Below are 26,693 nucleotides of genomic sequence, written 5' to 3'. Positions count from 1 at the left end.
CTTTCCACTGCAGCAACGGGAAATCTGAGTTCTCCAACTTTGCAGCGATGCTTGTCATCTAGAAAGATCAAATTTGTGATCTCTCTAAACTTAACAGCAAATTCCTTCTCATAACGGAACAATGCTGATGCATAGTGAACATCCTGATGGAAAGCTCGTAGTTGACGTGTTTGGACCATAAACTTTAGAGGCAATAGACCAGTAAATTGCAAGCTACTGAGTCACGTTGGATTCTTGGGCCAGAACTGCAGTCGTAACCATTGCACACTAGGAATTGGTATTTCCGGTAGGCATTCACGTTTAATCTGATATAAAAGATCATTCACTGAGATTGCAGTGGCAAGATGCACGACTGTGTCATGTCTGCATTCATCTACAGCAGTTACAGCATCTGCTGCTTTTCCTACAAGAAACTGAGCTGCAAATTTCCAAAAGGTTTCGTATTTGCTGGATCTACTGCTTCCATGTTCACATAAGTCAATGGTAATTTCTGGATCTCCAAGTTCTAAAGCAAGGTTAACACGTTCATCAACTTTTGCATCGTTTGTAGTGTTAGCTGCAGAAAAGTCTTCTGTTAACATTCGATATATTGTTCGAAGTGTTGATGACTTGACCTTTAGGAGCAGAAGATCACAGGTACATTGATAATTTATTCGCATTGCTCTTGTGTGATAATGAGGCGCGTTAGTTTGCAATTCACTCACAATACGGGTGTTCTCTTGTAAAGTTGTCATTTCATCAGCTTGTTCGTCAATTTTCCATATAGAAATTGCATTAAAAGAGTTATTCCCAGAGTTAAATCGATATTCCCCAATTTTGAAGGAAAATGCATAAAATAACCCCTGGATGTAGCGCATTCTTTGTCTATAAATGCAAATTTCATTATTATATATTAACAATCATTAACAATGCTAATTCTATTCTATCTACTTACACTGGATCATTCGGTAGATATTCTTCAATATCAACTGGTTTCCATGATGGCAAATCAATGAGCAAGCTTTTAAGATGATTATATTTGGTTTTGTCAACAGGTATTACCCAAATATTTTTCTTATGGACTTTGACTGTGACGGCTTTATCAATAGATCGCACATGAGTTTCCGATGCATGATTTTTAGCAGTAATATCATGCTGGCGTTGCAGAAACTCAACATAACGTGAAATAGCAATGATGAAATGGTCAAATGCATCCCGAAGCCAATCAAAATTCACCCTTAGCATTCATGATAATGTAGCGTATGAAGCAAGAGCTTGACAATGCAAATTGAGATCATTTGCATCAAAAGATTTTCATGATTACTTGTATGATTCTGGATCTGCACGCCTGAAAAACTCATGGAAAAGTTCAGGTATATGATAACTACGCTCTTTGAGTTTTTCATGATTGCACATGTCAATGTACCAAATTGTCTCAACCAAGCTAACAATAAATTGTTTGCCTTGTGTATCAGCGAGTGATTGGGTAGACTATCCTCCATTATGAAGGTGAATCCAATCAACAAGATCACAGCGTAATGTTTGCTTGCGATTTGCTTTTTCTGGCTGTGAGAAGGTTGGCAAGTACAACTGGGTTCTATACGCATTTTGCATCATAATCATGAAGCTGTTCCGTTGTGGTACTAAATCAGGAATTATTCTGGTATCATTTTTGAGCTGATAATGTATATGTACACCTCTACTTGATGTAAGTTCTATTATACCACAATCAGGACTGACTCGAGTTGCAGTTGATACTGGTGTCTCACTTAACTCAACGCGTTCTATTACTTCAGAAGCTGCTATATTAATACCGCATTCAGGGGACAATTCTTTGGTTAATACAAACTTTACAAAGAATTCTTTTATTGTCATTTCATAAGGAATAGGATGGATGTACCATCCATGAAGAACTCGTAACCCTTTAGAGATGCAAATATTTGCAAACGGCATTTTGCTAAAATTCAGGAAAAAAAGGTTCGTGAATTTATTTTTTCGCGTTTTTTACTAGTAGTTTTATTTCAATCAGGGGCGCAGTTATAAAAGGAAAGTCAACAAGGCATTTTTACTAGTAGTTTTATCTCAATCAGAGGCGCAGTCATAAAAGGAAAGTCAATGAAGCATTTTTTACTAGTTTTATCTCAATCAGGGGCGCAGTAGGACCCCGAAGAATACATATACAACTCAGATCCAGACCCAAAATTTTAATATAACTTTATACGCCTAATTTTATTAGAAGCTTTATACAAAATCATCACATAAGTTCAAATTTTATTATAAATTATACAATTATAAATCTGAGTTTATATAAAAAAAAATTTTTAAAGAAAAATTTCAAATAAATTTTATTGAAAATTTTAATAAATATTATTAAAAACTATTTAAAAATTTTAACAAATACTTAAAAAATTTTTTTAAAAAAAATTATTAAAAAAATTATTTAAACAAAATTGCATGTTAAAATTTTAAATACCCGATAGATATTGATGCCCAATATGTATATAAAAAAAAATTCTAATATCCATTATACAAAATGAAAATCTTACTTATTGTAAAAATCATTATTGTTATACAAATAAAAATCTGACTTTTTGCGTAACTGCTATTTGGTTATACAATTTCAAACATATGACTTATTAAGAAATTACATAGTAAGTTTATACAAAATTGGATCCCAGTATTATATGTATTCTTTGAGGTCCTGGCGCAGTCATAAAAGAAAAGTCAATGAGCCATAAGCATTATAATTGCTTAACGAAGTGGGATTAATTAACAATGGTTAACAATTTATTTATAAATTTAATTCATACATTCTTTTTTCAATTTATACATTTTTTTGAATATTTAATATGTACATGTGTAAAGGATTTTTCGACGCAAATAATAAAATAAAAGGTACTTACAATAAAATGATTTTAATATTACAAATTTAAAACAATGTGCAGTAACAAAAATTTTTAATATATAAAATTTTAAGTTCTAAATGTTAGATGTTAAATTTTATTGGATAAAAAATTTTTTGATTTTAAAAATAAAAATCTGTGTAGCCGGATCACGCAAATTTAATTTCAGATATGAAAATCATTTTTACCACTTTGTGTCGCCTAAGCTCTTCATACTTTATTTTCATTCTTGAATCTACTAATTTACCTTCACACTTATTACAAAAGTATTGTACTTTAATTTTCGTTCTTAAAGACATTTTTAATGAATAGAATCTAACAATACAAACTACAGTCAACTCCCTCTATAGTCACTCCCGTTATAGTCACATTCTACTATATAGTCACACCAGTTGAATGTTCAAAACACTTTATTATTAAAAACTATCCTATATAGTCACAATCTATCTATAGTCACTATCACACCTATCCTCAAAAATCTTATATTAAAAAGAACCGTTTATAATCACAGTTATATAAAGAATATATTAAATAACTTGGCATCTAATAATCGTACAAAGATGTATCATAGCTTGTTAGAATCGTCTTACTGAGATGAATCGAATGGTGATAGTTTTATCCTTTTGCGATCACTGGCTGATGAGTTATTCAACAAAATGTTAAGCATCGGCATTATTATATTTCTTGATTTACGTTTACTGCGCCATTTAACATTTTGCTAAATTTCTCGGTATCTAGTGATTGTAAAAAGACGATTAATAGCTCGTTGGAATCGCCTCATCAAGGCGAATCGAATGGTGGTAAGCTCATCTCTCTGTGATCAATATTGACGGAGTTACTACTTAAAAACCATTTAATATTTTTTAATTTCGGAAATTGATATAGTGATTGGATTTCAATGTATTTTATACCATTAGATTCGCCGCATTAAGACGAATCGAATGGTAGTAAGATTGTCTCTCTAGGATCAATATTGGCAGAGTTATTACACAAAAACCATTAATATTTTTTTAATTTCGGAAATTAATCTAGTGATTGGATTTCGACGTATTTTATACCATTAGAACCGTCTCATCAAGACGAATCGAATGACGGTAAGATCATCTCTCTACGATTAATATTGGTGGAGTTATGATACAATAAAGTTTTGAGTATAATTTTGGCTAAAATTATGTTAATTTTTGGCCGGAATTATGATATACTAATATAAGAAATTTTTTATATAGTCACATCTCTTTATAATCACCAAATATGGACTGTCCCAAATGTGTGACTATAAAGAGAGTTGACTGTACATAAAATCAGAACTAATCAATCATTTATACACTCAATTTTTTATTGTATAAGCCATATTTTATTAATTTGACATATTTTATTAATTTATAATATAAATATTTACAAGAACAATAATATGTTGTAAACAATACATCCTATTTTTTGAGAAATAATTTAATGATTCAATCACATTTCCAACTTCCTTAATCAGAATGTATCAGATTTACAGATCAGTTCTTCAAATGCAGTAATTTAGATGTGTTAATCATGCCTCATTTTCAATTGAGAGAATTAGTTATATAATTCAATTATATTATCAATTTCTTTAATCAGTTATATTACGATCATATCTTTCAGATAAAATATATATATAATAATACTTTTTTATAGAATTGTTATAGCATACCAAGAAAAAAGGACCCCAGATATCTCCAAAACAGGTCATAAGTCACACTTTCGGCAGATTGGCCCATTTTTTAGGGCTCAAAAAATCGTTTTTTGTAAATATCTCGGCATCCAGTGGTCCAATTTTGATGAACTTTTTTTTAAATTGTAGAGCTAAATGAGGGCTACAAAATAAAAAAAAAGTTCATTAAAATTGAATTACTGGATGCTGAGATATTTACAAAAAACGATTTTTTGAGTTTCAGCAAAAAGGGGTGTTTTTGGCCAAGATATCCGGGGTCCTAAGAAAAATTCTTTCAATTTCTTTCGACTTTAAAGATTAAATTTTAAATAAAAAATGACTTCTGCATCAAGAAATTATAACTTTTTAATTATTTATTTGTTTATTGGAAACAAGATCAAAAGTTAAATGATGCATTTGCTGATGTAATAAATAACACGTATATTTCACGAACAAATTTTGTACTAAGAGAGTGATATGAAAAGTTGTAGAGAAATTTTAAAAATTTTGATAAAGATTATAAAAATTTAAATATTAAAATTAGATTAACTTTATGGAAAGTTTTATTAATTTTCATAATAATATATTGTTTAAAAACTTTGATAAATTTTTTTTTGAATTACATACTTTAAACCATTAAATAAAGAAATTTTTATTATCATTATCATCATTTATGAATATAAAAAATATATTAATATATAATAAATTTCAAAATTCTATAAATCTGCTTAGAAATATAAAAAAATTATAAAATATATAAATCTTTTTTTTTATATAATTGATGTAGAACCTATATCACATATAAAACTCATAACTGATCTGCATGAATTTAGCACTTTTTGCTCCTGTTAAAATAGACCTAATTTACTAAAAATTAAATTATTACATTTTAAATTTATACTAATTTGCTAAAACTCAAAATATGAGTTATAGTAAAATTTTAAATAATATAGATTTAAATTTACTTAATAAAATATAATTTCAGTTTATCAAAATTATTTGTAAATCAGTAAATTTAATTGTCAATTTACTGAAATTAATAATCTTTTTTTTTTATTATCAATAAAAAAAATAAATAATTAATATAAATTAAACTGTCAATTTTTATAATTTATAATTAAAAATATGTAAATTATAGATAAAATAATAATTAATAAAAATAATAAATTAAATAACAGATAAATAATTATTAAAAAATAAAATGTTGCGAAATAATTAGATAATTTTTGAGTCTGCATTATGCTTAATTTTGACCAGAATTATACTTAATTTGGCCAAAATATAACCTGAACTCTAAAACTAATATTTTTAAAAAGAAAATTTCTAAGTTTACACAGGGTGTTTGTATACAGGTCATATAAATATAATTTTTAATAGACTAATTTTTTGTTTTTTAATTTGAAATTGAATGCTACTAACATTATACTCTTTTACTTTTTATTCTTATTATATTACAGATAAATATATGTATTTTCACCTGCTCTGCAAGTTTACTTAAGGCACTAAAGGAGGTTTTGAATGCTGTTTTTAATCTACTAATATGACCCGTGTTTAAACACCTCGTGTACAAATAGAAATTGCCTTTTAAAAATATAATCTATAAAAGTTAAAAAAAAAGGATAAGTTAAATTTAAAAAAAAAAGTACCAATTTGCTCAAATATAAAATATAACTTTGTAAAATCAATACAACTTAATGACGCAGATGAATTAATGGTTGCTAAAATATAAGGTCTTTGATAATAATCAATCCAATTTAATTAAAATAATAGAATTAGCTAGTTAGTTTAAAAAAAAATAAATAAAATAAATTAATAAATAAATAAAATAAATTTTTAGTAAAATACAATTTACACCATCTTCATCAGATTTTTCAATATTCAGAAAAATCTGATCTAATTCTGCTTTGCTTGTTGCTTTTAGTAATGAAATCATCTTTTTCTTAATTAAATCACTAAAATGTTTATTATGTAGATTTCTAAACCAAAAGATTAAAAATTAAATAAAATAAATAAATAATAATTATTCTGATTTTTGAAATTATTACCTTTGAAAATGTATTTAACATAACTTGAAGATATTCATAATGTGAACTTTCTATTCATATGTGTATCTAAACTATGTAGTGTTAATCCTAACCCTTTCATTTATGCCATGTCAAAATCCCCTATAATACAACTCCATCTATTACCATGAATATGTTTAACTTGAATAGGTTTTCCAGTTAATTGTTTGATAATATCAAATAGAGTTATAAATAAATGGTAGTATTTTTCTGCTGTATTTACATTTGTATAAATACGACGGTAAGATAAAACTAAATAAATAAATAATATTAATAAATTTCATTATTTTTTTTTCAGAAAATAAATACTTAATATTTACTTACTTAAATTGTAATAATCATCATATGAGTTTATTTCAAACTTATTAATATCACCTTTAACACATTTGAAGGATAAATCAATTTGAAAGCATTTAAGATGTTGTAATAATTATGCTTGTTTTTCAAGCATGCATATAATAAGAACAAGTCCATCTCCAAAAAAATCTAAAAGAAAAATTGGATATTGAATTAAATTATTGCAATAATTAAATCAATAAAACAAAAACTTACCCATATAGGCTAATTTGTTTACTCTGCATTAAAAAAAGTTATTGAATTGATTTTTATAATTTTTGTTACTCAAAATTGTTTTTGTAATACCAAAAAATCATCTGATTGATGATTACTTGACTAAATAATAAATTGAACAAAAATTTACATTTGTGAAACTTAAATTATTAAATGTAAAAGAGTTGTGAAAAAACCCATTTCACTAATAAAAAATCCATTTTTCATATATATGGAATTTTTAACATATATTATTAAAAAGTAAGTATATTTTAATAAAATATATAAAGTAAAATAAAAATTTATATAGTTTTAGTAGCTATAAATGTTTATAAAGTATAATAAAAATATCATATAAAAGATGATATCATAATAGATATTTTTAAACAATAAAAATAATTATTTTATATCAGAGTTTGCATTACCATATTTAGTCACAAATATATCAAGATTCACTGATCCATTTTCTATAATTTTAAGCTTGTTGGAAAACTCTTGTTCTGGACTTTATAGGCGAAAAAAGAGCTCACCGATTGAATCATTAGATCCAGAAATATTTACGTTTAAAGTTGAGGTATGAATTTTTTAACATGCTTAAATGCAAATATCTTGGAATCTACTGATCCATTTTTTATAAATATAGGTTCTTTGGAAAGCCCTTGATCTGATCTATATGAGCGAAAAAAGAGCTTGCTGATTGGATTATTGGATCTGGAGATATTTATGTTTAAAGTTGAAATACAAATTTTTAACATATATAATAAGTGCTAAGAATTATATTAATTTAAAAGAAATATTTGCCAAATTATAGTATAACAACATTAAATAAAAATTTTTTAATATTCACCCCCAATTTACTGTATATTATATAATATTTTGTATAAAAAAAATGTAACAAAATCAATATTTTAATTTTTAATTAAAGGTAGACAAATCAGCCCATATACTTTAGTTAGAATCTAGTAGGAATAGCCTGTAGTAATGCAATGCTTCAGAGGAAATAAACTCATAAATAAATGCTATTCAGATAGGGAAAAAATTCAAAATATTTTGGAGATCGATTTCTTATGTGTAAAATTAATTTGTTGCACAAGCAATAGTTACACTCACACAAATGATTTGCAGTATATTACTATTACATTATATATGCTTTAATGAGGATCAAAAATGTGCTAATTTATATTGCACACGCCTACATGCATTGTGGCTGGACAATATATTATTTTATCATTAAGATAATATTCGGGATCTGGGTTAAAATCTGATCTGGAAAATTTGGCAGGTAATACATTTCATGTATAGCGTCTTTAACCAATTTTACTAAACGATCATACATGCAGATTATATAGTAGCTATCATTTTACAAAAAAATAAAGTATAAGCTATGTTTGGCTAAATATAATTAAGATATATAATACTAATATTCAGTTGAAAGATATTGCAAAGCACCTTAATGGCTAATAGCTAAGTTTATTTTCTTCCTTTATTTATTTACACAGAATCAAAATATGTTTCAGGCTTCAGCAAGATTATCCAAAGTAGTCTTACTAGAAATATTAGCATATTTGATTGATTATTCCAAAGATTTCTAATTTCAGATGCATTTGCACTATGTTGCATTAATGCAACAGACTTTCATAGTAATGGAGGAGAAATTGGCCCATTTAGTGCTTCAGATTTTTGGTTCAACACATGATGAGAAATTGGCAAACTCATTTTTTGTCTAGCATTAATAATACAAGCTGGCTCAAATTTTGGAGCACTTAGCATAGTATTTTCTGCTATAGTTGCATTAGTCTGTGCATAATAAGCTTTATAGAGAATTGTATGAGTATCATAATTATATAATATCAATACCAATTTATTTTTTTCTAAATGTGAGGTAAATTGGGAAAAAAAGCTCTAAACAAAGACAATTAATTTTAGCCTCTTTCCATAATATGTATTGCTTATACTGCCAAATGGTAAATTTTCTTATATCAATAGATTGGAAAATATTTTTTCTTCTTACATGTTCGTTTGAAATAATATCTCCATTAATACATCTCTTAAAGTAGTTATTTCAATAGAAATAATCACCAGAATAAGTATTTTTAGGTATGAAAACTAAGGAGTCATATATAGTACAATATATATAACTTGTTAGTAAACTACTCTCTTTACCACTTCTATAAAACTTTTTATACATTTTAATATATCTATTCTTAGAAAATATTCTTGAATTCTCTTCTAGTATTTTCCTAAATATCATATTTTGCGGTAAGTAAGCACCCCCCCGAAAGTAAGCACCCCTGGCCAGAATTATGGCGATTTTGGCCAAAATTATGAGGATCTTGGCCGGCATCAAGTGCAAAATGGGGTGCTTATATACCGCAAAATACGGTAGATCACAAATACGAGAGTACTATTTCTAATATTTCATGATCATATCAAACACTTAAAAGATATAATGCTTCTAATATTTTTCAATATTTTTCAAAGTTTGTATTACCAAGTTTAACTGAACTAAACTTAGAATAGTTTTACTATCTAAATCCATATTAGTATTTTAATAGTTTATCAGTAATGATTTTATAGTGTTTTTGCCAATTTTAGCTGATTTAAACAATATTATACTATAATAAATCAAATTTATTTTTATTTAATTGTTTAAGGAACTTCAGGGCCAACATTATGATTCAGTTAAATTAGATTTAAGTAATATAATAAGCATTTTGCATAACATAATCGGCCTTCAGCTGAAATTTCAGACTTTCTGAATGTAATATTTCCAGCTATTGAATTTGAAAATATTAGCTCCTATACATATTAAACTGAATAATAAAAAGCTTTATTAATTATAATTTATTTCAATCAATTTTAAGCAATAAAAAATTTTCGCTAAAAATAACATATATAAAATACAGTGTTTACAAAAGATAACAATGCCTAATTTCTAATATTTTTCATCTTTATACAGTGATTTTAAATACTGGCACATCTTGTATTTTTTTCTAGTATTTAAACCATTTTAAAATCTTTTCTGGTATATTTCTTTTTTTTTGCATCATGAACATCTTTAAATAGTTTTTTTTTCGTGATTTTTTCTGCTTATACTCTACTAACTTGCCTTGCTAACTGTAGTTATGTATGACCTGCTGTATTTATATTTTGTATACTATTAATTACCAATATGATGGTAGCACTCTCCAACTTCTTGTTTTTATATTTTGCAATCAAATTCAAAACATCCTATAAGAATGTTAACTTATAGCTTGCTATTATAGTGTTCAATTTTTCTTCAAGAAATTGGAAGAGCATTCAAGTAGCAATAGTTACATAACTATCTTTTTCAACAAGTCTTAAACTAGGATCCCAGATATTACATATATAACTCAGTGGTAACTTTTTTGCAGATTGACTTAAATTTCACAAAAAAAATCAGTTTTTTGTGATTATCTTGGCATCTAGTGATCTAATTTGTACGAACTTTTTTTGTTTTATAGCTCTCATTGAGTTCTACAAAATAAAAAAAATCTGCATGAATCAGATCACTGGATACCAAGATAATCACAAAAAACGGAAAATAAAAAAAGAGTAAATTAGGTCTTTTTTTGATAAAAAGTCAGTTGTAAGTTTTATAAGAGATGTCCAGGGTCCTCTATAACCATTGTTAAAACTAATATGAAATACCCATATTTTTTCAAGCTGATTTTTAGTTCAGAATTAGATATTATTTTTTATTGTTGTTTAATGTATACTTTTCGTCAAAATGACAAAATACTAATTAAATTTATTTTGACAGACGTAATGTATTTTGACAGACGTAATTAATTCATAGTAATTTTATAATAAATAGTGAATTGGTCCGTTCGCCGAAATATGACGTAATTAATTAGCGGAGAAGTATAGTTTAATGTAATTCAGTTGCATTATGAAAATTTCTTATTCTGGATTCAGAAATGAAAAGGTAAAATGGTATCTCTGTTTTGTCTCTAACATTTTTCTTAAAACTTTGATAATGTTTCTTAATTATTCCTTGCAACATTTCACATAGATTTTCATTTAATTAGTGATCCTACTGTAAGCCAGTACTGGAAAGAAAGGGTTTTGGTTTTTTATATGGTAGTCCTAGTAGAGTAATAGAACACAAATCAGTTTTAATGTTAAAAAAATTGAGTTTTCATTACTACATATCAGTAGGAAATTCATCAGTGACTTTTAATTTTTGTACTAAAGCAAAAAAAAAGACCAATTGTTAAATATAACCAAATGTAAATTACTATTAAAATTACATTCAAGTTGACAATTATTATGATGCAAAAACTTACCTGGATGTTCATCTAAATTGGATTAAATCAAAAAAAAAATTTTATCTTAACATCATGAATAGGACTCCAAAAAATACATAAAAAGGTCACATTTGAGTTTGCTTAAAAAGAACCTAAATTTTTATGAAAATCTTGCCTTTTTTAGATAGTGCTAGCCTAAATTTTATTGTCCGTTTTGATACTGGCCAGCATTATCATAATTCCGGCCCTGAAAAGTTGCTTATTTTAAGCCAAAATCTTGCCGATCATTTATGACTTCCATATGTATTTTTCGGGGTCCTTCATGGATAATAATAACAACAAATATTTTATAAAATTATTTGATAATATTCCAGACATTATATTAAGGAAATTTTCAAAACGTTCAATTTAGATTCTTTGGTTTTGTGAGAAATAAAGGCAAAAAGCAATTCCTCTCTCTTTTTATGATATCTAATAATATAAGTTTGTAATTTATCTACTTCTACTTGTTCTGTTGTTCAAGACTAAAGCTTTCAATAATTTCATAGATATTAACTTAGTTTTAATATCTTTAAGAGTAAGTAGAATCCATTTACTTATAAAATAAATCACCCTTAAGCCTAAGGTAAAATTTATATATAAAATTCTTTGCAGATCCTACTATAAAAAAAATTTTATATTACATTATTATGATTTTTTATTTTTAACTAATTAACAAATAAAATTTAAGAAAAAAGTAAAGTAAAAATCATTAGTAAAGGGCCAATTTTCTATAGGTATCTTTATTATAAATAAGCAGAGTTCTAGATGGATTAATATTTTCAAAAGGCAGAAATTTCTAATTTATGTAGTTATAGTTAATAAAAAGCTTTATATATAGAGAAATTGATATAATAAACCAATTTATGTTACTATTTGGAGTCTTGGATAAAAGAACTTTATTTTTATTTATGTAGAATTTTTGCTTTTATTTTTTTTTGATTTACTATATACTAATAAATAAATATAAAAAGAAAAAAATTTAATTTACAGATAAATAAAAATATATCTATAATAATGTTTTCTAATTTTAAGATCTTAAAATTTTGCATATTTATAGTGTTTTGCACAAATCAAATTTCTCTTCTAAAATCCGATTCAATTTAGACTCGATTCAGATTCAATTCGACCTCCAAAAATTATTATTTTAGGATTTAGTGATCTAATTTCGATAATCTTTTTTTAATCAATAAGTCTTGTTGTTCTGATCAAAATAAAAAAAAGTTGTCAAAATCAAACCGCTAGATTAAAAATTATTCACAAAATATGTTTTTATTATTCAGGAGCAATCAGGATTACACTGTATTATGAATCGATTCATGCGGAATACTATATATTTAGCTTGCAATTATTTCATTGCCATTTTCCCATATAAGCTTCTAATAGTTAACGAAGTTTATCAATACTACTAGGATAAAATATCTGGACCAAAGATTTGTCAGAATCAGCTTTACTTATACTTGATATCTCTCTTGTAATCCAATAGTTCCATCTAAGGTTGCCTGCCGAAACTCATTTGGCCTGGTGCTGAAAGTTGAAACTCTTTTATTAGTGCTGAAACTGCCGAAACGCTAAAACGCTGAAACCTGCCAAAATGCCGAAACTGCTGAAACTATTTGCAAGTTTCGGCATAGTTTCGGCATAGCTAATACTAACATCTTGATATAGTTTCAGCATAATTTCGGCATTCTATAATAATTTTTTTTCATTAATTTAATTCCAATATATATATACGTAATTAAATATTTTATTATATTATTTATTTTATTGTAATAAACCAATTTTTATAAACAATGGTATACTATAAGAAACACACTCATTTCTTCGAAGCAATTAAATAAAACTTTTCATATAAAAAAGTCCAGTAAAAAAAAACAAAAAAAATAGAAGGAACGTTATAACGTTTTTTCAATATATTAAAAAAAAGATTCCTTTCCCCTTCCTTAAGCTTACATACCAAGTATTCCAAGTTCGGGTTCTTCAAGTTCCTAGGAAGTTCCGGTAATCCATAAAAAACCGAAGAAAAAAAAAATTTGTTCAGATTTAACGTTTCTTAACGCAATTCGCCACAGTACCCCATATACTTACCGAAGACCAGTTCTTCCAACAGTTCCTGGGAGTCCGGTATCCTATAAAAAAACAGAAAAAAGAAACGTTAGTACGTTTCTTTAACACAATTAAACACAGTACCCCATATACTTACCAAAGATCCATTCTTCCAAGTTCCTAGGAGTCTGGTAAACTAAAAAAAACAGAAAAAAAAACGTTAGTACGTTTCTTTAACACAATTAAACACAGTACCCATATACTTACCAAAGACCGGTTCTTAAGCCTTATGGTGCTGTGCAACCTAAAAAACAGAAAAAAGAAATGTTAGTACGTTTCTTTAACACAATTAAACACAGTAACCCATATACTTACTGAAGACCGGTTCTTCCAAGTTCCTGGGAGTCCAGTATCCTAAAAAAACAGAAAAAAGAAACGTTAGTACGTTTCTTTAACACAATTAAATACAGTACCCCATATACTTACCAAAGACCGGTTCTTCCAAGTTCCTAGGAGTCCGGTAACCTAAAAACAAAAAAAGAAACGTTAGTACGTTTCTTTAACACAATTTAAACACAGTACCCCATATACTTACCAAAGTCTGGGTTCTTTCAAGTTCCTAGGAGTCTGGTATCCTAAAAAACAAGAAAATAGAAACGTTTGTACGTTTCTTTAATACAATTCAAGAAAAAAATTAAAAAAAATTAACATTAGTAAAATATACTAACGTTAAAATAAAAGGTGGGCGGGCGATCATAAAATTCAACGTTAAATTATCTTTTTAACGTTAAAAAAGTTTTTTTTTAAAAAAAAATAACGATAACGGTTTAAAAAACCGTTTTAGATTATCAATGATCAGTTAAAAAACTGATCAGAGCTTAACTGAATTAAGAAATGCCAAAACTATATGTATATTATATGATATACTGCGCTGAAACGCTGAAACAGTTTCGACAATTTTGGCAGTTTTGGCATTTTGGCATTTCGGCATTTTCAGTTGCTTGCCGAAACCTAGTTTTGGCAGTTTTGGCAGTTTTGGCATGCCGAAACTCCCTAGTTTCGGTAAGCAACCTTAGTTCCATCCTTTTTCAATTCAAATAATATTCAAGCATCTTTAGATTCTTGACTTTTGACCTTTGAATAATTAGAATTTAATATGACAAGATCTGATATGCCTTTTATATTAAAAGGAAGCCATGGCAAACCTGTAACAGTTAAAAATTGTTGGTTATCTTTTGTATGATACCATTCCATTGTTGGGGGTAAATGTAAAAGCTTTGATAAATGATTTTTATATTTTTCATATTGCTTATTTTTGTTAAGTTTCTTATCTTAGGTAAAAGGTTCTGGTAAAGTCACAGTAGACACAGTATCTTGATAGGATTTCCAATATATAATATTTATTTCAAGTTTTAGAAAAGTGATTGTTTCTTGCATTTCTGTGAGGCCAATTTTCAATAAAATTAGAGATTTATTATTTTTAATCTTTGCTTTAATTATTTTTTGTTCAGTTTCTAATTTTTTATTTTAGTACAGAGCATAGGATCTAGTTCGAAAAGTCTATTTATTAATGATATGTGACAGCTACACGTCAAATTTAATACAACGCAAAGGCTTATCTTAATGTTTATCTAAATTAGATTAAGAGACCAAAAAAGGCAAAGTTAGTTACTGGATAAGAATACAGTCAAATTTCTATACTATAAGAATATGTCAAAACTTTTAAAAAATATGGTTATAATAAGTTATACCGATATACAGTATATTTTCACATAGAAGAAAGACAAATTTTTATCTATATATTGAAATTAATCTATAGAGAGTTTTTTGGCAAGTAAATAATAATACAACTTAACTTACCACTAATTTTAAACGCTTCATTGATTTGTTCAGATGTGGTTTCTGAAACACATTTTATGTATTCATCAAAAAATTTAAAAAAGTCCATCTTACTTTATTTTATTTAAGAGGGAGTTAATATAAAGTAGAATAAAAAAAATGATTTAAAAGTAACTTTAAAAATCAATATAATGAGAAATAGATGAAAATTGACTTTTATCAAGTTATGTAAGGCTGATGTAACAAAATAACAAAGTAATAATAATTCTCTTAAGCAATTACCGGAAAGATAATAGGACTCATTATTGGTAAAACCTTTCTTGCGTATCTTCTATCATGATAATAATAATCTCTATCATATCCATCATATTCATTATATCCATTATATCCATTATATCCATCATCCAAATCTTCTTCAGAATCACTATCATGACTACAGTCGTTATTATTTTCTGTCTCAATTTCATTTGTTCCTTTATCTGGCTGAAATATAGGATTTGAAAGATCACGATCAAATTTATCATCAAGTACACTTTATTATAAACATTTACCTTAGCTGAAGTTACTATATTTAATGATACTTTATTCTGTCTTTCTTTCTCTATTCTAGTCTTTTCTTCTTTAAAAGTTTCTTTAATCATTTTATCAAAATCATCCTCAGCTTTTGGTAAATTAACTGGACTGAATTTTGAGAAATCATCTGAAGAATTAGAGACATGTGTTAAAAGAATAGGTGCAGTTAATATGTTTACTCCAGCTGAAATCACCTCCAATGCATTAGTCTAATCATTCAAAATCTCCTCTTCAGAATCTATGATAGAGTTATCTTGATCACCTAATAAATCAGTATTATGATTTTTAGGGAAATAATCAATAATAGTTTGAATTTTACTATCAGATAATTTTGCAATAGAATTCACACTATATGTTTTGATGTACTTGATTTTATCAATTCCTATTTTTTCAATGAACTTATAAATTTTTCTGACTCTATTGATGCATTGATATAAAGTATTTCGTCTGGTATTAGTAGAATTGTGTGCAAGAATAAAATTATAAATCTGTCTTTTGGCTTTTTTCATATTCACCTTTTCTTTAATTATAATTTCATCCACACTTTTATCCAGTCTTATAATAAAATTACACCAGCATAAAATTTCTGCCTAATTGGCTTTTATCGTTTCCTTAAAATTAAAAAGATAAAAAATATATAAAAAGGATTTTAATAGTTATTAATAATATGATTAGTTATTTTTAAAAAAAACTTTTTCTTGATATAAAATACTGTATATAAAATACTATACTGATAAAGTTATAAAATATATAAAGAATTTTTATTTTAATATTTTTAAATTATTTTTCAAATATTTAGAATATATTGAATATATTATTAGTACAATATATTCCTTTAAAAAAAGTCAAGAGATTATTTTAAATATATTTATATTATAGCTTAATAAACTTATACTATTTAATGATTTTAATAAAGAAATAATATTATTGTATAAATGAATTTTTAATGAATTTATATCTTTGATATTTTAAGTTAAAACTTTTGTTTGCAAATTAGAATTAAGCCCTAATTTAAATTTACTTCAATTTCAAATTGGATAAACATTAATTTAGAATAACTTTAGTATCCAACTTGACTATTATTATTTATTTTATTCTTTTTATATATTTTTAATTATTTTTATTATTTTGCTTTCTATTTTTTATTTAATTAGTATTATATTTTTTTTCTTTTAATACTATTTTGAAGGTAACTTCTCATATTGCTTTGATTGGATTTTGAGTTATTTCAAGAAAAAATATTTTATTATTGAAAATGCTTTTTTTCAGAATGTAGAAATATAGTTTATTTTTATTTTCACTTTTCTTTTAATTTCTTTTTATTATCAAATTTTTATTAGTAATTAGTTTCTATAAAACTAATTTGATTTTACTTTTTTTCCTCCTTTACTTGGTTTTTTTGGTTTACCTTTCTGATCAAAATGGAAAGATTGGTTTTATGAGAATAGGTAAAAGGATTTTTTTTCTTTTATTTCCTTTTTTAAATTTTTAATACTCTTTTTTTTGTTATAAATATGAATTACTTTTTTTTCTTTTTCCCTTTCCTTTAGCTTCACTTTTTTGACCCTATGTCATATTCTACTAATAATTCCTTTATTGATTTTGGGATCTTTAGGTACTTTTGAGTCCGGACAAGAAATTTAAGTCCACGGCTCTTTTTAGGACGTAACCTTCTTAAAATCATAGAAATTAGATACATCTAATTAAACGGAATGATCATGTGATTTCAATGACGCAGCAACTCAATTCCTTTATTCATAGAAATTCCTATGTAAAAAAAAATTACCATTTTTGAGCGTACCAAATATTTAATCCATAAAAAAAATAGATTACTAGTTTATATATAATATTTATATTATTACAATTATTATACGACACTTAAAAGTTGTAAGTTGTAGTAGTTGTAGTTAATTATATATACTGTATATAGTTATTGGTCATATAGTTCACTTGAATTTTATTGTCGGTAGTTGTTGTCATGTTGCAGTTGAGACACGTTTCATTGGGGGTACTGTAGTGGTTATATGTCTAGACGTTCCCCTTTTTGTGATAAATAGTCTCTTTTAATCCTACATGAAGGTCGTCTATATATTAGTTACTTTTAACTTTTCTTTAATGTATAGATGTTAATAAAAATAATTAAATTAAATTTATATTATACCGAATTACAATTCACCACAATATTCTAAATCTTCTAAGTACACTAATACCAGATCTTTACATCATGTTAACGAATATTCTTATAACGAAGGATTGATTGGACAAACCACCAAACTTCATTATAAAGCGAGTAGTTGCTCTAAATACAATACAAGTTGCATCATCGATAATCATTACCCCATCATCTTTCTATAAATCAAATTGCATTCAAAAAAAAAAAAGAAAATAGGACTTTTGTTAGTTATTAGTAGAAATTTCTTTAAAAATATGACTTTTAAATTAGTTAAATTCAATGATTAGTAATAGTAAGAAAATATAATATTGAACATTATCAATTATAAAGTTTAAACAATACTTTAAGAAATCAATTTTTCAAAGAAAAATTTTAAAAAAAAAAAAATATTATTAAGTTTTTGAATCACATGGCAAGAAAAAATATCTAATATGGGTAACTGTTTTACATAAAAGTCTTAGAACAATTTTTCGTGGCGGTCGACGAATCAATACTCTTATATTTTGAATATTCATCTCCGATCTTTGATAGGATTTAATTCCGATATATGTCACGATTTCTTTTTAAAGGATTTTTAAAAGGAAATTGTTTATCATACAAATAATTTATTATTTATGTTTTACCAACACAACCCGCAGTCGAGTCGCCAACTACAACTACCTCAGTAACTACGGCCAGTGTTCAAAATTGGATGTGCGGAATTGTGCGCTCCGCAAAATTCGCTCACAAACTATGGCATATAATAGCGCACATTGTACACATAGGTTTCCTTTTGAATTTTGAACACTGACTACGGATCACAATCTAATATTTTTTTTTTTAAACACTTTATTAGGCGTAATTCAAAAAATTCAAAAACTTGCTTAACTTTAAATAACTTAAACTAAAATATTTGTGGCTTGACAAAAATAAAGTTTAATTAATCACAGTACGATACAAGATTAGTCACAAGAAAAAAAGAAGTTTCTAGGTTTTTAGAAATTCATATAGAAGCCACTTAAAAGTGTAGTGTAATGGTGGCTTGACTGGGCTTTACTGGCTTGTGGTTATTTTTTCTTCGAATTTTTTTGTTTATTATTACGGCGCATAGAAAATTCCTAAGAATAATTAATTTATCTATTGTTTTGACTATGATTTCATTCGTTCATCATTTCCATATTTGGTGAATTTTTTTCTGATTAGAATAATGAGATTTTCACTACTTTACTAAATTAGTCATTACAGATATTTATTCGCCACATTGTGTGAGACGCAGTATATCGGAAGTCACTTCCGATTACAAAACTGCATGAAAACAAAAAATTATTACTTCCTGCGGATAACTAATAATTTTATTTAAATGAGGGAAAAGTCCTCAAAAAATTTTTTTTTTCCATTCCTTAGGAATAAAAAAAAACAAATCATTTCTTTGAATTAAACAATTCTTTTAATTCTTTTTTTCAAATAATCATTATTTTTTTTTTAATATTTAAATATTTATTTAAAATAATGTCTGAATATTCTGAAATTTTTCAACCTTTTGTTGATTTATTCACTCAATCACAGATACATACTATTCTTTTAGCATGGCTTCCAATAAAATTTAGTCCTTATATGACCGGAATAATGGCAGTTGATATGTTTATAACAAGTGCCATTGCATCCGGAATTTCTGCTTTTGTTCTCGCATTACATAAATTTATTACAACCTTTACTTTTGGTAATCCTTTTAAAAAGGATGGTAGTGTCACGGTTCAAGTTGAATATTATACTGAAGGAACTTATGGTGATTTGTATGCTAGTATATTTTATGAAGCCTTATCTTGGTTAATTTCTCAACAAACAAAACATTTAGAAAAAGGTTCTTTTATTATACAACATGCAACTTCAAGTCATAATGATGATGATGATGATGATTGTGCTCCTCCAAAATTTAATATACTTCCAGAAAAAGATCAACAAATTACGATTGAATATAAGGAAAAAAAATTTGAAGTTTCATTTAATATGCCCGCCGATCAAGAAAAGAAAGATGAAAATAATAATAATAGAAGTTATAGCAGAAATAAACCAAAACCTTCAATTTTTATAACAATTGTTGAAGAGTCAGCTACAAATGTTGAAGCTATGAACGATTTTTTAAATGAAGTTACAAGATCTTATTTGGAAAGTCAGAAAAAAGATAAAGTTCGTTCAAGGTATGAACGTAATGGTTCTTATTGGTATCACGTGCAATCATTATCTTCAATTAGAGGTTTAGACACCGTAGCATTAGATGAAACTTATGAAAAATTATTGAAAAAAGAATTAGAAACATTCGTAAATGATAAAGAATTTTATCAAAGAATTGGAATGCCTTATCGACGTGGTATTTTATTATATGGAAAACCTGGAACGGGAAAAACTAGTTTAATAAATGCAATTTCATCACAATTAGCTCGTGATATTTATTATTTAAATCTTAAAACCATTTCGGATGATAATGAATTAAGTGCCGCATTTAGTTCGGTTCCTGCTAATCAAATTATTGTGCTTGAAGATGTTGATACTCAATCAAAAGTTCTTCATAAAAGAACAAGAAAAGATTATTCATTAATAACTGCCATAGAGTCTACTGGTAACAAAGAAGAAATTGGTCCAAGTGTGCCATCAGGTTTTTCAAAATTTAGTTTATCAACTTTCTTAGGATGTTTAGATGGTAATATTTTATCCGAAGGAATTATCATTATAATGACAACAAATCACGTTGAACATCTTGATCCTGCTTGTGTTCGTCCTGGTCGTATGGATGTACATCTTGATCTTGGTTATTGTACTCATTATCAAATTAGAAAAATGTATAAAAGTGTTGCTGAAAATCCCGAAGCTGAATTCCCTAAAGAGATTCTTGAAAAAATTCCTGAAGGATTATTACCTCCTTGTGAAGTTATGATGACTATGGTCTTGTATCGTAATGAAATTGAACTTATTCCAGAAAAAATTTATGAATTAGTTGCAAAATACAAAAATATGAAACCTGAAGATATTGCAAAACAAATGGAAGAAGAAGCCAAACGTCTTAGTGAAATACCCGAATCGGAAGAGAAGAAGGAAGAAGCTAAAAATGAAAATAAAGAGGAAGTTAAAGATGAAAATAAAGAGGAAATCAAAGAAGAAAACAAAGAAGTTAAAGAAGAAGTCAAAGACGAAAACAAGAAGAAAGAAGAAATTAAGGATGAAAACAAAGACGAAAACAAAATAGAAGCTAATAAAGAGGAAAAGAAAGAAGAAGAAATAATAAAGAAGGAAGAAGAAATTAAGAAAGAGGAAGAAATAATAAAGAAAGAAGAAATTAAGAAAGAGGAAGAAATTATAAAGAAAGAAGAAGAAATAATAAAGAAAGAAGAAATCAAGAAAGAGGAAGAAATAATAAAGAAAGAAGAAATTAAGAAAGAGAAAACAATAAAATCTGAAGAAAATAAGAATGAAGTAACAAGTGAAGAAGATAGTGATAGCACAGATGTAGAAGTCGAAAATGATAAGATAAAAAGCCTTAAAGTTGTAGAAACATTAAAAAATACACCACAAGTTTCAACAATAACTATTTAATTAACTATAATAGAATTTAAAAAAAACTTTATCGAATTTTTATTTAACATCTTAGCCATTTTTATCCATGTATATTTTTATATGCCTTTTTTTTTTCATCTGTAATAAAATGCATTGAAATATTTATTGTATAATGAAACTAATAATAAAATGATATTAGTACAATATAAAAATAACCTTTCTAATTCACTTTCAATACTAATTGGATCACACAAACACAAAACTGAGTTAGTATAACTTTTTGAATTTATTGAAAATACTTTTTATTGGATGAGGCGCAGAAATCTCTTGGCAAGTTTGTTACACTTAAAAATCGGTCATGTTAAAACATTTAATCCATTAAACGTAGTATTAGGGTACAGTGGTACAGTAATGCGATGTAATATACACATTACACAGTGAACTATATATATATAGTCATATCAAAATAAAAGGAGTAAATTTCGGAGCCTGATAGTGATAGCAGATTTATAAATAATTTTTTTTTATTACAAAATGAAATAATTTCTATCTAGAAAACTTTTTTTTTTTACAATCACGTTATGAGTTTACGTTTATACGGTCTATGCCAATTTTGGAAATACTAATTAAATTTATTTGTAATTTGTGATTGATTGTCTTAAAAAACTATATAAAGACAATTAAACCCTTTAAAATCGAAATTTCACATTTTTTTTAAATAAATAAAATATATATTTATTTATTAATAAAAAAAAAAAAAATGTCGAATCCAAATAATCCGAATAATCCGTTCTCACCATATTTAACGGAAGAGAATAACAATAACAGCAATAATAATAACAATGATAATGAGAATCAAAATAATAATGAAAAGAATAACGATATTTCAAAAATCTTAGAAGAAGGCACAGCGACAGCTATTCCACCACCAGCTTACAATGAGATAGAAAGACCACAACCTACTCAAGCAGGTTTTGACTATCCATCATATCCTCCCCCTCCATTTCAAGCATCGGAAATGCCAGTTGGTGAAAATAACTACTCTACAATTGTACATAGTGAAAGAAGGGGTATGAATTATCTAATTGTTATGAATGTTATTATTTTAAAAAATGATTATATTAATTATATAAATCATTTATTTTATTTAGGGCGTAGAGCTGCATGCTGCTGTGCCGGAAATTCGAAAAGAAATAAGACTTGCAATTGCGGCTGGATGATCGTTTTGATTATATTCATTATTCTAGGAGTAAATATGGTTTTTTTTTTCCTTACTGCGCATACTACGCATTTTATGTTAATATTTTAATTTGTATTTTTTTTTTTAGGTTCTTTCAATAATAAATAACAATGCATGCAATAACATAAGTTTAGGAGCAAATCCGGAAAGATTTAGTTTTGATACCAGTACCAGTACAATTTTCCGAGTTAATACAGATGAGGCTCGAGTTAGAGTATGTACAAAAAAAAAATTATAATAATATGAATTTATTCCAAAATCTAACATACATTTTTTTTTTAATTAGCGTGGTGAAATTAGAATTTTTCAACAAAATGTTAATGGAGACGGTAAAACTGTTGATATTGAAGTATATACCGGAGCAACCGGAATAACTCCTAAAATTGAATCATCGTCTATAGGTGGTGGAATTTTTGAATTGAAAATTTCTCAAATAGGATTTAGTATATTCAACATTCCACCACGTTGCATGAAATCGCAAATTAATGTATACTTACCACAACAAATTGGAGGAACCTTAGCTCCAAATACGATTCAAGTCAAAAACCAGGATATTACAATGGTGGGAAATGATATACCATATCAACAAGACATCAATTTAATCACATCTGATGGAGATGTAAAGTTAAACGGCATTAGGGCGCAAACCTTAAATATTCGAACTGACGATGGAGATATTGTAGGTTCAATAACATCTATTTCAAATGAACTTAATATTTTAACTGACGACGGTGATTTGAGTTTAATTTTGGGAAATGCTCAAACCCCTTTTACTTCAAAATTCACAATTACCACTGACGATGGAGATGTTGAATTAAAATTTGTAAGTGAAAAATATGTGTGTGTATTATTGTCAATTTTTTTTTCTCTTAATTTTATATTTATTTATTTTTTTTATTTTTTTAACAGGATGGAAATTCATTCTCAGGAAATTACAGCATTCGAACAAATGATGGTTCTATTCAAATAGATAACACCAGGTTTGGAAATCAAGTTGTTGGTGCAACTAGTATTAATAATGGTGGAGATCTAAAGATTATCACTGATAATGGCGATGTTGATATTAAATTATAAGCAGTATAGAATTTATTAATGTTATTAATATCATATTTAGACATTTTAGAGTAAAGTATAATGAACAAAATTATGCATTACAAAGTATTTTAAAAAGAAGGGTAGTTGAATATTTTTCTTCTTTTTTTCGTATGTGTAAGTCTATGTTATATTATTCTTTTTATTAATTCTAGATCCTTTAATAAATTTAAGAAATATATGTATTAAAACATATATACAGTTTATACTTAAATCTATTTTTTATTAGTATTGCAAATTTTTACTACGCCACATAAATAATTTAAAAAAGGGTCCTAATCTATGTATTAAAGTTTTTTTTTTTAAGATTCAGATTCTGAAACGATGGTCTCAGAAATTACTTGTTTAAGTTCTAAATCACTAGCAGTCGTGAATAAAGTTCCGGGATAAACTTTACTTCCCCATTTCGGATGTAATAGAATGTGACAACATCCTGCATTATGAAGGTCATATTTCAGTAATTCAACTGCACCTTGAACATCCGGGTAAATTGATGGTCCACGTTCAGAGAATATCTAAAGAATTAAGTTAAAACGTAAGACATAATTCTATATATTATATTTTAGGCCGCTCCAATAAATAAATAGTTTCGTTTAACATCAATCCCCTCATTTTTGCCAAAAAATTGGATTTAAACAAACACTTTGTATTAAATATTATTAGCCAATTAGCTTTATTAGTCACATATTTTTTGTATGTTTAAAATTTTATTATGATCTCCCCATAATTTCTTGTGTCATGTGATGTTAAACGAAACTATTTGTTGGTTATATACATATTTATATTTCATATTTACCGGATATCCAGAACAAGGATCAGTTAAATCAGCCCAATATCCACGATCTCTCAACTTTTGACAAATCTCTTTTCCCCATCCAACGAACTTACAGTAATTAAAAAAATAAATAAATAAATAAACCATTTAATATTCACTTTTATTTACTTATTTTTTTTCTTAAAAAAATGATTTACTTACATCTTCAAGTTTTTCATCTTTTTCATTATCAATTGCAGCACCGATACCAACCAAATCATGTGTACATTTTAAAAATGTAGGTACCACGAGACATCTTTCAATGTATTCTACTTGAGGAAAAACGCTTTTAAGTTCTCTAGCGAATCTACTAGAAGCTAAATGAATTGAAAATTCTAAAATGAACTTTTTTTGAGTTTTTTTATTAATAGTATTTATAATAGTTGGAGGTAATAATGTTACAGAACGTGTATTTCGTTTTTTTGAAGAATTTGATGATGATTTAATTGGAACATAAGGAGATACTGTTGATGTAGATTGATGCATGATATATAAATATTATATTGATTTGATTTATTTATTTTTTTTCTTTTTATAAAAAGAAAGGGATAATAAAGGATTATATAGTATTGTACCAATTTATCAGTTCAATTTTTTTTAAAAAAAAATCAGAAAACAAAAAAAGAAATAAGAAACCTTTATACATTCGGGTTCACCTCCTGGGGTTTTTGTTTTGTTATACAAAATTATATAATTATTTTTTATTTAAAATTGATGATTATGATTAATTACGTGTAACCTTATAATTGAAAATTTAATGTAATACGAAAAAAAAATGAGGCTGTAACCAATTATCATCAGTCCTTTGTAATATTTTCAGAGTTAAATTCGGGAATTTTCAGAGTTTTCTTTGTTTATTAACAAATTTGCTTAGCATTGCATGGAACCTTTGTAGTAGCACAAATAGGGGTTATTGCATATTTCCTTTTTTTTAAAATCATATAAAATATAATAAATGATAATCAAAATCAAATCATATGTGGGTATTGACTAATCGTCAAATACTTGAAAATCTACACCTTAAAAAAAAGCAATTCTGAAGAATCTACACTTAAAATTTAGTTACGGTAATTAGGACCCCGGGCAATTGTAACAAGAGATCGACACTCATTTACTACATCTCCAGGGCCAGACATAATGCCGCCTGGCATTATCCACAAAGGAAGGATCTACACGTTATTTTACCTTTGCTTGGAGTCCTCGGTATTCAAAAACTATTTAATTTTTGGAATTTACTAAAGACGTTGTTTCAATACAAGCAGAGATGTGCATAGGAATTTGACTTTCTATATTATCCTAGATGTATACATATATGTTAAGCTGAAACTTTGGAAATTCTATTGAACTGAGAGGCTGAAATGAAATAATTTTTTCAAGATTGTTTTTCTATAAATTTCAGGTACTTTTCATAAAACTTATACCATATAATAAATACCATATCTTCAATTATGACTTCTCTTATCATTTATCTAAATTTGGGTATCCGCCGATCTGCAGAATATAAAAGCAGCGCCAAAATTATCACATGCATCGGCAGATAGTGTAATCGTATCACTGTGACTGCCTTTAAAATTTGTTTTCATACAGTATGACTATCTACTTTTTATATTGTGGTTAAATTCTATCATAATTGGTATGTATTCAAGATGATGTATCTCAAGTTAAGATTTCGATGACTTTTTAATTGATTTTTTAATTCTTCTTATGGTTATAAAAAACAAATTGTTGATAAGAAATATTTCCATTTTATAAGGCAGTAATCATATTTTCAGCAGGAAGGATATCACTTATCCTTATCAGAATAATTATAAATCAACAATGTCAAGCACGAACACAACAATCTAATAATGATAATGATAAAAATAATGTTAGTATTGTTCAATGTGAATCAATATAAGATTGA

General features: G+C 26.6%; 6 protein-coding genes across 6 annotated transcripts; 2 read left to right on the top strand and 4 right to left on the bottom strand.

Moving 5' to 3' along the window:
- Positions 1-300: 300 nt before the first annotated feature.
- Positions 301-1,395, bottom strand: OCT59_018872 (uncharacterized protein; the record flags this gene model as incomplete). The annotated part of the gene is made up of 4 exons (XM_066135664.1): positions 301-305; positions 458-864; positions 935-1,216; positions 1,304-1,395. The coding sequence occupies 4 exons, from the start codon at positions 1,393-1,395 to the stop codon at positions 301-303; spliced, it is 786 nt and encodes a 261-aa protein (XP_066004930.1).
- Positions 1,396-1,470: 75 nt separating this feature from the next.
- Positions 1,471-1,932, bottom strand: OCT59_018871 (uncharacterized protein; the record flags this gene model as incomplete). Its single annotated transcript, XM_066135663.1, has 1 exon — positions 1,471-1,932. One exon carries the CDS (start codon positions 1,930-1,932, stop codon positions 1,471-1,473), a length of 462 nt encoding a protein of 153 aa, XP_066004929.1.
- A 13,708-nt stretch (positions 1,933-15,640) lies between these two features.
- OCT59_018870 (uncharacterized protein) lies at positions 15,641-16,452 on the bottom strand (the record flags this gene model as incomplete). Its single annotated transcript, XM_066135662.1, has 3 exons — positions 15,641-15,853; positions 15,922-16,127; positions 16,206-16,452. 3 exons carry the CDS (start codon positions 16,450-16,452, stop codon positions 15,641-15,643), a joined length of 666 nt encoding a protein of 221 aa, XP_066004928.1.
- A 3,045-nt stretch (positions 16,453-19,497) lies between these two features.
- OCT59_018869 (uncharacterized protein) lies at positions 19,498-21,851 on the top strand. The gene has a single exon (XM_066135661.1). It carries the CDS (start codon positions 19,605-19,607, stop codon positions 21,681-21,683), a length of 2,079 nt encoding a protein of 692 aa, XP_066004927.1. The 5' UTR covers positions 19,498-19,604; the 3' UTR covers positions 21,684-21,851.
- Positions 21,852-22,344: 493 nt separating this feature from the next.
- Positions 22,345-24,191, top strand: OCT59_018868 (uncharacterized protein). The gene is made up of 5 exons (XM_066135660.1): positions 22,345-22,714; positions 22,796-22,893; positions 22,973-23,098; positions 23,171-23,707; positions 23,794-24,191. Exons 1-5 carry the CDS (start codon positions 22,405-22,407, stop codon positions 23,956-23,958), a joined length of 1,236 nt encoding a protein of 411 aa, XP_066004926.1. The 5' UTR covers positions 22,345-22,404; the 3' UTR covers positions 23,959-24,191.
- On the bottom strand, positions 24,119-25,397 carry OCT59_018867 (uncharacterized protein). The gene is made up of 3 exons (XM_025319145.2): positions 24,953-25,397; positions 24,773-24,859; positions 24,119-24,491 (listed from the first exon to the last, which is right to left on the bottom strand). The coding sequence occupies exons 1-3, from the start codon at positions 25,274-25,276 to the stop codon at positions 24,279-24,281; spliced, it is 624 nt and encodes a 207-aa protein (XP_025174401.1). The 5' UTR covers positions 25,277-25,397; the 3' UTR covers positions 24,119-24,278.
- Positions 25,398-26,693: the final 1,296 nt, after the last annotated feature.

Source organism: Rhizophagus irregularis, chromosome 28 (assembly GCF_026210795.1).
Source record: "Rhizophagus irregularis chromosome 28, complete sequence".
NCBI lineage: Eukaryota > Fungi > Glomeromycota > Glomeromycetes > Glomerales > Glomeraceae > Rhizophagus > Rhizophagus irregularis.
Note: the sequence above shows the minus strand (reverse complement) of the source record. Positions and strands in the feature narration are given on the sequence as shown.

Coding starts and splice junctions, on each gene's coding strand:
- OCT59_018869 (XM_066135661.1), top strand. CDS start 19,605: ATGTCTGAATATTCTGAAATTTTTCAACCTTTTGTTGATTTATTCACT.
- OCT59_018868 (XM_066135660.1), top strand. CDS start 22,405: ATGTCGAATCCAAATAATCCGAATAATCCGTTCTCACCATATTTAACG. Junction 22,715..22,795: donor TGTACATAGTGAAAGAAGGG/GTATGAATTATC, acceptor TATTTTATTTAG/GGCGTAGAGCTGCATGCTGC. Junction 22,894..22,972: donor TTATATTCATTATTCTAGGA/GTAAATATGGTT, acceptor TTTTTTTTTTAG/GTTCTTTCAATAATAAATAA.
- OCT59_018867 (XM_025319145.2), bottom strand. CDS start 25,276: ATGCATCAATCTACATCAACAGTATCTCCTTATGTTCCAATTAAATCA. Junction 24,860..24,952: donor AAGATGAAAAACTTGAAGAT/GTAAGTAAATCA, acceptor AATTACTGTAAG/TTCGTTGGATGGGGAAAAGA. Junction 24,492..24,772: donor ATCCTTGTTCTGGATATCCG/GTAAATATGAAA, acceptor TTAATTCTTTAG/ATATTCTCTGAACGTGGACC.